Raw genomic sequence first — 12,378 nt, 5'->3', positions numbered from 1 at the left:
AATTATTTCTCTAATAAGTGATAACAATGGATGAGATCTATGAAACTTACCTTGGAAAGATCTCCAGCTTCCAAATAGAAACAAATAATAAATACATTCCAAGATACCCACAGCACGAGCCAAACAGCATACTGCAGAAGTGAAAGACAAGGCAGAAAGACACTGTTAAATTTTATAAACAGAAAATAAACTGGGTTGTTTTTTTTGCAAAGTTCTCATCACTGAAAATGACATAATATTCAAAACCCAAACATGGTTAGTAATCATGATTGTATTTAAATTTAGATAGTTTTGTGTTATAGAAAAACGTTATCAGAAACGGACTTCTTGTTTAAATCAAATTTTTATGTCAATTAAATTTTTAATAATTTTTGTGTTATTTTTTATTGCTTCCATGTCACAATCTATATTTAACCCATTAGTGACCGAGCCAATTTTGTACTTAATGGCCAAGCCAATTTTTACAATTTTAACCACTGTCACTTTATGAGGTGATAGCTCTAGAACACTTTAACGGATCCCGCTGATTCTGAGATGGTTGTTTTGTGACATACCGTACTTCATGAAAGTGGAAAAATTTCTTTGATATGACTTGCGTGTGTGAAAAAAATGAAAATTTGACAAAAATGTAGAAAATTTTGCAATTCTAAAACTTTTAATTTTTGTGCCCTTAAATCAGAGAGTCGTGTCACACAAAATAGTTAATAAATAACATTTCCCACATGTCAATTTTACACCAGCACAATGTTGGAAACCTAATTTTTTTGTTAGGAAGTTATAAGGGCTAAAAGTTGTCCAGTGATTTCTCATTTTTCCAACAGAATTTACAAAACCATTTTTTAGGGACCACCTCACATTTGAAGTGACTTTGGGGGGGTCAATATGACAGAAAATACCCAAAAGTGACACCCTTCTAAAAACTGCACTCCTCAAGGTGCGCAAAACCACATTCAAAAAGTTTATTAACCCTTCAGGGAATTCAGAAGAACTAAAGAAATGTGGATGGAAAAAAATTAAAATTTAACTTTTTGCAAAAAAAATTACTTTACTCGCAGTAGCTCATTCATCAGTGGTTCTCAGCCTGGATGGTCGCATCTTGGCACCATCCAGGTTGAAAACTATTTCTCCCCCAGACATAGATTACGGCATGGGACAGAACGACAAACAGGTATGGTATATTTTAGTTTTATTACAGGAGATCGAGGGCTTAGGTGGAATTAGGCAAGGTCATAAGTATGGTTTAATTAAGATTATTAAAGGAGTCTGTGTCATTCTTTCAATTAAAGGACTTTATTCAGGCTGTGTCTTTATTTACCATACAACTATAGGATTAGTAATGGATAGGTGTCTTATAGATGCATCTCCATTACTAAGCCATGGGCTTGATGTCACCTGACAATACAAAGGTGACATCAACCCCTCAACTATCACCCCACTTACCACCACTACAGGACTAGTGGGAAGAGCCAGGCAAAGCACCAGAATTGGGTCATTTAACAGATATGCCTTTTCTAGGCAGCTGAGGGCTGCTATTTTTAGGCTGGGGGGCCAATATCCATGGCCCATCACCAGCCTGAGAATACCAGCCCTCAGCTGTTTGCTATAGCAAGGCTGGTTGTCAAAATTGGTGGGACCCCACACCCCTTCTTTTAAATTATTTATTATTTCGGCAGCCGAACCCAAACAGTTACACAGACTTCCTGGTGAAGTCCATGTTCGGTGTCCGTGCAAGAATAGTAGGTTTTTGGTATGGACGTCGAACTTTACTGTTCGGGTCTGCCCATCTCTATTGTAGTCTCTATGAGTCTTATAATCATCACCATCAGGGCTACAATAAAAGGTAACACATACAGTCATATGTCATTCCAATACATGCAAATGCACACAAAGGAAATAAACATGTGTATAACATGACATGAGAAATTACAATACTTTTCTGGGAGAAATACTTCATTTTCTGGAACAATTTCAAGGGTGCCAACAGTTTCTACCATGACTGTATGTATTGATGATGGGAACTCACCACTGGCAATTTTCGCTGGTCATAGCCTACCTACTCCGGTTACTGAACAATAACCTAAGCACAGATAAACATCCCTTTAAATTCACCTGATTTCGATATTTTAAAAAGATGCATTTAACTTTGAACATGCATACTGTATAATATGAAAATGTAACCTTTAAGGCTTGTCTCGTAGTGTGGATGAATTCTATTAAAATTAAAATATGGACATAATAAAAAATGTTTTCAATGTCCTTGCTGCTCAGATACTTTTGACTGACAGGTTTTGCTCTTTGAGTATAACTAAGAATCTCAAAAAACATATAATGCAAGTAATGAACCCCACAGAGCCTACTCTCTATAAAGACCTTAGGAGCTGTCCATTAACACAAATGCTAAGCTTGTATTTTATGGACTGTAACATCACCAGAAGTTTTCATAATAAATGAATATTGCAAACATCTATTTGTACCATCCTGTCTTTTGTAATGTTTGAAATGTGCTCGCTAATTATTGTGCTATGCAAAACGCCCCAATTTTTCCATGTTTAAATGAATGCTAAAAATTTGTTTTGTACTTTTAAATGATAGAAGTGACTATCAATGGTGGTTGTTATCACCCACCGCACTATAGGAGGTCTATAGATCACCTTGTCATTATATGTTTATTTTTACATTTCTTTAACACTTTTTTTAGTTCCAGAAGTGAACTGGAGCCTGTAATCACTAGATCACTGATTCAGTACCCTGCAATACTATTGTATTGGAGTGTATAATCTTGACAACAATCTCCTATTAAGCCCTGGACTTATTATAAGTACCAAAATGGCTGGCAAAAGCACTTTTATTGGGTCCCAACTACCATGACCACCCATTGCCACCTGACTATAGCTTTTCATTTTTATTTTTTTACTAGGGAAACTCATTCTCTTTCTAATCGTGGCAATGATGGTTTCACTATTCAACGTGGCTTCTAAGGGTTAAGCTGCTGGAATCGTCTAAGTGATTTCCAGTACGCTCCATATACTTCCTTTGCATAGGTAAAAAACATACATATCACATGTCATTAAGGGGTTAACCAAAGACTGTAAAATTGGCTGCAATTGTGAAACACTTCTGTTCAGCAATTTTAGAAACAGTACCTGAAAAGTATGAAACTAGCAATCAAGTATTGGGTCTCTTTAGACATAGTATCTAGTGATGAGCGAGTATACTCATTGCTCGTGTGGTCTCTGAGTATTTTGGCATGCCCAGAGAATTAGTTTTCGTCGTCTCAGCTGCATGATTTACGGCTGCTAGACAGCTTGAATACATGTGTGGAATGCCTGTTTGTTAGGGAATTCCCACATGTATTCAGGCTGTCTACAAGTTGCAAATCATGCAGCTGAGATGACGAAAACGAAATCTCCGTGCACGCCAAAATACTCGGAGATCACCCGAGCATGTTCGGGAAAGCTCGAGCAACGATGCCACTCGCCCATCACTAATAATATCCAGCCATTAAACTTGTACCAATTAGAGAGAGCTTAGTCACTAAGAGCAGTGTTACTAAATTACAAAATAAACATTCTTCTTTTACAAGAGAAATTGTTATCAAAATGTCAGCAGGTGTAACGTCCTTTGCAAGACCTTATTTTATTATTAAACTAATCCTATTTTTCTTATTAGGAAAAGTTATTTTCTTCTTTACCTCTGTTCTTATGATGTATCTTCATTAGTAAGCAAAGAGATGATACTACCCATTGAGGTTCTCATGCAAATGTTGCATCTCCTTGCAAAAATTGTATTGAACCCTGGCAAAAGTGCAATTAGTTTTATTCTTTGTAGTGAATATTAGGCATCGGAAGTCAGTGACAGTAGGAAATACTGATTTTACACAGTGTGTGATTATTTTGATAAGGTTAAACCAAGTGTGTCATTATTTCTAATTTACAACTCAGGTTAAAAATACTGATCTTTATCCTATGATCAGAAAATCAACGGAGGAACGTGTTCTAGCATAGAGTAAACTCTTTTTTCAATTATAAGGCATTAACACCTTACTCTACCTAAAGCTAGCAAACCTACACTTATCTCCAGTGATTTAAACCTGTAGAGTATGGGTAGCTTTTTAAACCACTTTTCCTCAAGCTTTACACAGATAAGTCAAGGAAAATTAGATATTTAAGACATAAATAGCCATATTTTATGAATTCTGACTGTAAATGTAATCATATTTAAATAAAAATATACAGGGTGGGCCATGTATATGGATACACCTAAATAAAAAAAGTGGGCATCTTGTTTTGTTGGCACCATTTTCTCAGCGTCACAGTGCTGAGAAACCACGCTTGCTAGTGCTAGAAGTGAACTTGTCATTTAGCTAGATAGCATCCTGTCCTGTCTGAAATTGATCTTCCAGCATCAAACTAGATTGTGCAAAAACCGGGTTGCAGTCTCAGGAGGCCCCATTTGATAAACCAAATCATTTGTGATAAAACTGTGCTTCAGTGAGAAAACAGAAGGCCATATTTCCACTTAAAAATCATTAGGCCTAATATTGGGGTGCAGTCAGGAGGCCCAATTTGCTAATCCAAACAGTTTTTAATAAAACTTTGTTTCCGTGAGAAATCAGAAATCCACATTTCCTTGTAAAAATTGCTTGGTATAACAGTGTTGTTCAGGCAAACTATCTAAATAAATAAATAAATAAATAAATAGGGTTAGTGACAGGTGCCTGAAAGATGTGGGCCTAAGGTTGTGAAACAGCAGATTACAAGAGAGAAAGGGTCGAACAACATGACTGGGAAAAAGGGAGTTCGTCGTGAAAAGGGGGAATAGGCTTAGTGTCCGACTTGTACGTGGGTTAGGTATTAAGGTTAATGAAAGCTCTACTGAGCAAACACCATCTCATCTAATCCAAAGACCATTGACAATATCTGTTACTTGACAGGCTATTCCACTCCCTTTCTTTAGCACCTGCACAGTGGTACACCTTGTAGATGACGGCCAGAAAGAGCATGTGCTCTAGTGCAGTGGTTTTCAACCAGTGTTCCGCGGCACACTAGTGTGCCGCGACACATGGTCGTGTGTGATTCGTGTCCGCATGGCTAATTTACATGCGATGCAAATTAGCCATGTGGAGGCAAGCAGGGCGGCGGGTCGGAGAGGCAGCAGTCCCGTGTTCCTGTGTCGCTTCCTCCCTGACACAGCAGTCAGCGGCGCGGCTGGATGACATCATCATTTAGCCCCGCGGCTGCTGTGCCAGTGAGAGGAAGCTGCCGGTGAGGAGAGGTGAGGGGTGTGTGTGTGTGTGTGTGTGTGTCTAGGTGAGAGGTGTGTGTTTGTTTGCTTGTGTAGGTGAGTTGATGGATGTGATGAGAAGCAATGATGGGAGTCATGGAGAAGGCAGTGATGGGGAGAGGGCAATGGAGAAGGCGGTGATGTGGGTGATAAGAAGGCGGTGGTGGGGAGAGGGCAATGATGGGGTTGTCGAAAGGGCAATAATGGGGTGGTGGGGAGAAGGAAATGATGGAGGTAGTGGAATGGGCAATTTCTACATGAAGGGGATTATGATGGGGCATATTACTACAAGAAGGTGATAATGATGGGGCATATTACTAAAAGAAGGGGATAATGATGGGGCATATTACTAAAAGAAAGGGATAATTATGTGGCTCATATACTGCAATATAAAGGGGTACAATGAGAAATACTATGGCCATGAGGCTGGAGTACAAGCGCCAGCTCATATACTATATATATATATGGTATATGCTGATAATTATGTGGCTCATATACGTGGGACTGTATGTATGACTTTACATGGGACTGTATATATATATATGGGAATACATGGGACTGTATGTATGAGGTTACATGGGATTGTATATATGAGGGGGTTATCCTTTTTTATTTAACTTTTTTAAAATAAATAATTTATTGAAAGGACCTCTGCCAGGCATATTTCACTCTTGAGGGCTTAAAAAGCAGCTCTTGTGGTGATAAGAAGCTGATTTAAAACCCCCAAGAGTGAACTCCGTGAGAGCTGTATGTGTGGAATAATAAATGATATTTTGCCGGTCTTCAGCAGTCATGTCCTGCTTGAATTGACTCTAGTGGCGTAGCTCGTAGCACTTTGCAGCCGGCTCTATTCTACTTATAGAGAAAGCTGAGTGCTACGTCACTAGTGTCAATTCAAGCAGGAAATGCAGACCGTAGTAATATAAGTCATTATTACACACATACAGCTCTCATGAAGTTCACTCTTGGGGGTTATAAATCGGCTTCTTATCACCACAAGAGCTGCTTTTTAAGCCCTCAAGAGTGAAATATGCCTGGCAGAGGTCCTTTAAGACTTAAAGTTTAAGTGTGGCAGATAATGTAATACTCTTCTATTTTAGTGTGTGGCTGCGCACACTATCTCAGCAGTGATGGAGAAGTATTTGAGAATGGAAAAGGCAAATGCCGAACAGGACCCTGGACACAATTCTAACCCAGATGAAGGCCCTAGTATGAGAGGTCGACAAAAGAAAAAAGACAAGACAGTGAGCTCAAGGCAATACAGTGAAAGCTATCTTTCATTTGGATTTACTTCCGCTGGGGATGCGACAGCACCAACACCACTGTGCTTGGTGTGTGGTGAGAAGCTTTCCAATAGCGCCATGGTGCCAAGCAAGCTTAAACGCCATCTCCAAATGAAACACCCTTCCGTTCAAAACAAGCCGATGGAGTATTTTGTACGCTTACGTACAAACAATGAGAAAGGGGCAACTTTTTTGAGAAAAAGCACAAAGGTAAATGAGAGAGCCCTCAAAGCTAGCTACCTTGTTGCTGAACTCATAGCTAAATCAAAAAAGTCCCACACTGTGGCAGAAACATTAATACTGCCAGCTTGTAAAGCTATTGTAAATGAGATGCTTGGCCCTGACGCAGCCAAAGAGATAGCTAAAGTGCCTCTCTCTGATAACACAATTGCCAGACGGATTGATGACATGTCTGCGGACATTGAAACTGTTGTTTTGGAAAAGGTGCGCATCAGTAAGAAATTTGCCTTGCAACTTGATGAGTCGACGGATATCAGTGGACATTGTCAGCTGTTGGCCAATGTGCGTTTTGTGGATGGAGAAGCCATTAGAGAAAACTTCCTATTTTGCAAGGCACTGCCAGAAAAATCAACAGGAGAGGTAATATTCCAGGTCACATCGGAATATCTTGATAAAAGTGGGCTTACATGGGAAAACTGCACAGGTGTCTGCACTGATGGAGCCGCAGCCATGGTCGGGCGCATCAAAGGCTTTGTAAGTAGGGTTACAGAAAGAAACCCAGATGTTCTTGTTACCCACTGTTTCTTGCACCGTGAGGCCCTCGTTGCAAAGACCTTACCAGCAGATCTAGCTCCTGTGTTGGATGATGTTGTGCGCATAGTGAACTTTGTGAAGACGCGACCTTTGAGATGTCGCTTATTTGCATCTTTGTGTACAGAAATAGGAGCGGAACATAAAATCTTATTGCTCCACACGGAGGTCAGGTGGCTGTCACGTGGCAAAGTGCTGGCCCGTGTGTATGAGTTGTGAGAGGAACTTAAAATATTTCTGACAAACGAGAGGTCCGATTATTCAAAGCTGCTTGCAAGTGATGAGTGGTGTGCAAAGCTGGCATACCTGGCTGATATATTTCAATATCTGAATGAACTAAACACACGGATGCAAGGCCGAAATGAAAACCTGCTTACAAGCACTGATAAAATGAACGGATTCCGTTTAAAGGTGCAGCTCTGGCAGCAACATGTGCAGGGTGGCAACCTTCAGATGTTCCCGCTCACCGAGAAACTGCATGATGACAACACTGCTGCAATGTGCGAGGTGATTGGCAGACATTTGAAAACTCTTGAGGAGAAGTTATCGTTTTATTTCTCTTCAACCTTCACAGAATGCCTTGACTGGGTTAGGGACCCATACAGCTCATTATCCGTTGCTGGAAAGGACATGACTTTAAAGGAGCAAGAGGAACTCATTGAACTGAAGCAAGACCGCGGTTTAAAGCTAAAGTTTGCTGATCTTCCTTTGCACAGTTTTTGGTTATCTGTTGCCAAGGAGTTCCCCATTCTGGCCAACAAAGCTATTTTGACATTGCTCCCATTTTCGACCACATATCTATGTGAGCTGGGCTTCTCAAGCTTGACTGCAATAAAAACTAAAAACAGGGAGAGACTGAGAACTGTTGAGGAAGAGCTTCGTGTGTGTCTTTCCACCATTCCTGCCAGGATATCCCTTTTGTGTTTATCGAAACAGGCCCAGGTTTCACACTGAGTGAGTAAAAATACATTTAGAATCTATATTATTAACTATATGTATAATATGTACTGTTTTAGTGTCATTTTGTGCCATTTTGGTTGGTGGTGTGCCCCGGGATTTTTTACGTATAAAAAGTGTGCCACGGCTCAAAAAAGGTTGAAAATCACTGCTCTAGTGGATGGCAAGCGCTGCATAAAGTGACCTCTCTTCTTTTTCCTCCACTTTAAAATCACACACAGTACAATCCTCAGAAGTGGCACCCCAATCACCCTTCTGAGGATTGTACTGTGTCACAAATTTCCAAACGCCCAACTGACTGTGGGGAACTACAGATGGACCAATCTGCAGAGTTGTTCACATATTCTATTCCATGGGCATCAGAGGTTTGCTCCAATGATTCACAGAATCCTGAGGAGGAAAGCATTAACAATTCAGCATCAATGCCTCAAATTTTTTAATGTTGGATCTGGGGCTGGATGAAGTAGGGTAAGAACGGAATCCATACCCTCATCACCAGATGTTAACCACCGGAGGTGGAGGTGATCCTGATGAAACTCAGATACCACAGACGCAGGAGGACTGTGCTGTGGTGTCAGGGCAGGAAAAGGAGGAGGGTGACTCTCAGGATGAGGAGTGTGAGAACAGAGAGGATGACAAAGAGGTTGCAGATCCCACTTGATGTGAACTCAGAGGTATGCAGTGGTGTAGCTCAGCAGAGGTTGTGGAGGAAGAAAAAGACAAGGAGGTTACATTGCTGCTTCCCACACAGACACAAAGTGATGCAACCACGACAAACACTGCATCCTCACTTCCAACTCTGGCTGTAGCCAGCACCGTTCGCAAATGTGCAGTTCACAGGGGTGGCAAGAGTTTTCTAGCCTGGGCCTTTATTGAGACCGCAAAGGATGACTCAGCTCATGTTATCTGACAAATTTGCCAAAAAAATTCAGCAGAGGCAAAAATTGCAATAATTTGACAACTACATGCATGAACCGCCACATGCACGATCAACGTGCATTACTATGGGAATCTCACTATGCTAAAATGTCATCTAATGGGCATCGCCAATCACTGGCTAGCCCACATCTGCTGCATCTTCCTCCTCTGTCACCATGCCAAATCTTCTCACACAGCTCTCCAGCTGCACAAACTCCACTTGTATACCCCCTATAGTCGGGGTGAGTGAGAGTCCATCAGCTGTTACGGAAGTGGACATGCCTGCTATTTTTATGTCACGCAGCACAACACATCTTAATCGATTCACCATGACATCTCTGCCTTCACCTCACTCACAGTCAAGAAGTTGTTTACTGTTCTCCATACTCCACCCTCTCTCAGCACAGCAGTCAGCCCTCGGTCCAGCAGTTGTGGTCGCTTAAAAGAATGTTTCCTTCTACAGGTGCCAAAACTAAGAGCTTGAACTCCACTGTCTCCAATCTGTTGCCCACGGAAATGCTACCTTTCCACCTGGTGGATACAGTTTCAGAAAGTTGATGGCAATCGCAGTCCCCCAGGACCAGTTGCCCAGTCGCCATTACTTCTAAAAGAAAGCTGTGCATGCGCTACACCACCATATTGCAGACAATATCACCTATTCCCTGAAAAAATCTGTGGCTGCCAGGGTATACTTCACCACTGACACCTAGATGAGCAAACATGATGTTAGGGTTTGCAGATCGCACTAAATGTAGATTATGAGAAAGTGAGATCACAACCCGGGGTCCACTGTGTGGTGATGGAGAAACAGCAGCTAATGAACAATGGCGGAGTGATGTTGTGTGCAAGTACCATAAACACAAGGAGTTAAAAGTCACCCCATGTGGACAGAGTGCAAAGTACCTGCTCAGTTGCTCCACAGAGCGGTACAAAGACAGAGAGCACTCGGCGATATACCCTGTTATGTCACAGAAAATAATAACACTAGTTGGGGTCCCTATAGCTTCAGCCAGGGAAATCTGGGCTGGTGGTTGTGCTCACTCTGACACTCGGCTTTGCTAATGGCACATGCGAATTAGGACGCCCGGAGTCAGATGCTGAGCCATGCAGGAGTTTCCACCCTACACTGCCTGCCTAGACACACACTCGCCATGCTAGAGGCAGCACACATGTATACTGAGTGATAAAGTATCCACAGACACATACATAGCAAAAGGGAACAGCACATTGACTTGCTCAGTAGAGTGTTTTCCGGAATTAGCCTCTGGACATTGTAGGTTGAAACATGTAGGATTTTCCTTGCACTGGGATTGCCCATATCTGTGCTTTTTAATATGATGATCAAATAAACGCTAGGTTTAAAAAATCATATTTCCTGTGGTCGCTGGAGACAACTTTTCTTGTACATTGGATTTCCATACCGCCAGGACTAAGGCGGCTCCGTGCGCCGTTGACCAGTCAAGGAACCTGGGCATAACGGGGAAGCTGAACTTTTTCCTTCTGATATTAAATCCTCCAGTGTGGCAGGAATCTCCCTTGTGGCCAAAGCATCCTTTACATGATCAGCAAGCCCCTTTCAGAATGCCGGGATTAGGACTTTATTAGGACTAGAGTCCAAAATTGGATGGCAAAAGTCTTTGCTGAGCAGCCTCCACTGCGTCAGGAGCAGAATGGGAGACCGCAGAGTCAGACAAGGCTTGGGATCTACCCTGTGCAGCGGAAGAAACTCGATGCCTATCACATGGACAGGGGCTTTACATCTCGCTGACTGTGCACTGGTGACTCTGGTAGCTCAGGGGGCAGGTGGTCAAGAAGCTGCTCCACAAATCTTTGAATCCCCAAAGCTTGTGGAACAAACCTATGTATCTAACACTTCCTCCACTGCATCTGGCTCCTCCACCTCCTCTAGGGCCTCCACCTGTGCTCTCAAACTCCCTCAATCAGACACGTGTTCCAAAAGTGCAGAGAGAATCCCCTTCACCTCTATACTGTGCAGCCAGAGCTCACCGCCATCAGGATATGTTAAATTTAACATGCCTTGGAGATCGCAGTCACACAGCTCAAGATTTGTAGACAGCTATCCATATTGCATTAGAGCAATGGCTGTTTCCACTGAACCTGGAGCCAGGGAAGGCCTAGGGCAATAATGGTGTAAACATGGTGGTGGCCCTACACTGAAGCAACCTCACACTTGTGCCTTGCATGGCTCACATCCTCAACCTGGTGGTACAGCAATTTCTCCATCACTATTCCTGCCTGGATGCGCTACTGCAGAAACCATGAATGCTGTGTGCTCACTTCTGACAATCGCACTCTGCAGGTCATTGACTTGCATCACAACAGAGGTGTGAATAAACCAGATTATATATTAATTATCCAGAAGACTATGTTTAGCAAACCAAGAAGACTTGACTTTTTATCTGTATGTTGACTTTTCGATTTAATTGTTGATTTCTGGCTGGTAAAGAAAACAGACTTTTGCTTGTGTAAGCCTGGAATATTGACTTATAAGTTGATATTTGATATAACATAGTGTGCACTTATCCTTGATGAATAGTGAGGGCTACTGATATGCTAATTATACATTGATAGTTTGTTGATTTGTAAAACAGAGGAAGAAAATATATGCAAGTAGATTACATAATCAAACAAGGCAGCTTGGTCATCACCATTCTTCTCCTTATTGGTGAGGGTGGACAGGGTAAATCTAAAAATAGGTTACATGCCTCTGTATAAAGAGACTCAGAGACAGAGAGACTGAGAGAAAGCGACACAGCTGGACATTCTGCAAAACATCCAATGGACAAGAGACAGGACTGCAGCCAATTCATCATGGCACCATCACGAGGGACACGGATCTATGATTCTATAGGAACAGAGTAGGGTTTTTGGCTCCAGTTGAAGGGATACAGATCTGCTTCTTTGACCATCGCTTAACCATGGATACGTTTGGAGAAAGGCAGGATTGGAACCCGTTGGTCATCTGATTACATGGAGATGTTTGGATAAGCCAGGTGGTGACTCTCATGTCAACTGATTTTGGACCTCCTATGGACTCTATGGACTGTCATTTCCCTATGCTTGTTGGTACCTCCTCTCTGTGTGTACCACAGGTGGGGTAGCCAACCCTGGGAGCTCTGATGTAACATCTGCCATTATTATGGCA

General features: G+C 41.9%; 1 protein-coding gene across 1 annotated transcript in view; it reads right to left on the bottom strand.

Moving 5' to 3' along the window:
- The window catches only part of NKAIN2 (sodium/potassium transporting ATPase interacting 2), a 1,580,095-nt gene that overhangs the window by 862,980 nt on the left and 704,737 nt on the right, over positions 1–12,378 (bottom strand). The window contains exon 3 of the mRNA XM_073575747.1: positions 51–131. Coding sequence (XP_073431848.1) covers positions 51–131 — 81 coding nt within the window. The remainder of the gene's footprint in view (positions 1–50; positions 132–12,378) is intronic.

Source organism: Dendrobates tinctorius, unplaced genomic scaffold (assembly GCF_039654945.1).
Source record: "Dendrobates tinctorius isolate UK_male_01 unplaced genomic scaffold, ASM3965494v1 ptg000046l, whole genome shotgun sequence".
Taxonomy (NCBI): Eukaryota; Metazoa; Chordata; class Amphibia; order Anura; family Dendrobatidae; genus Dendrobates; species Dendrobates tinctorius.
The sequence above is the reverse complement of the archived record's forward strand: the minus strand, read 5'-3'. Positions and strand labels throughout refer to the sequence as shown.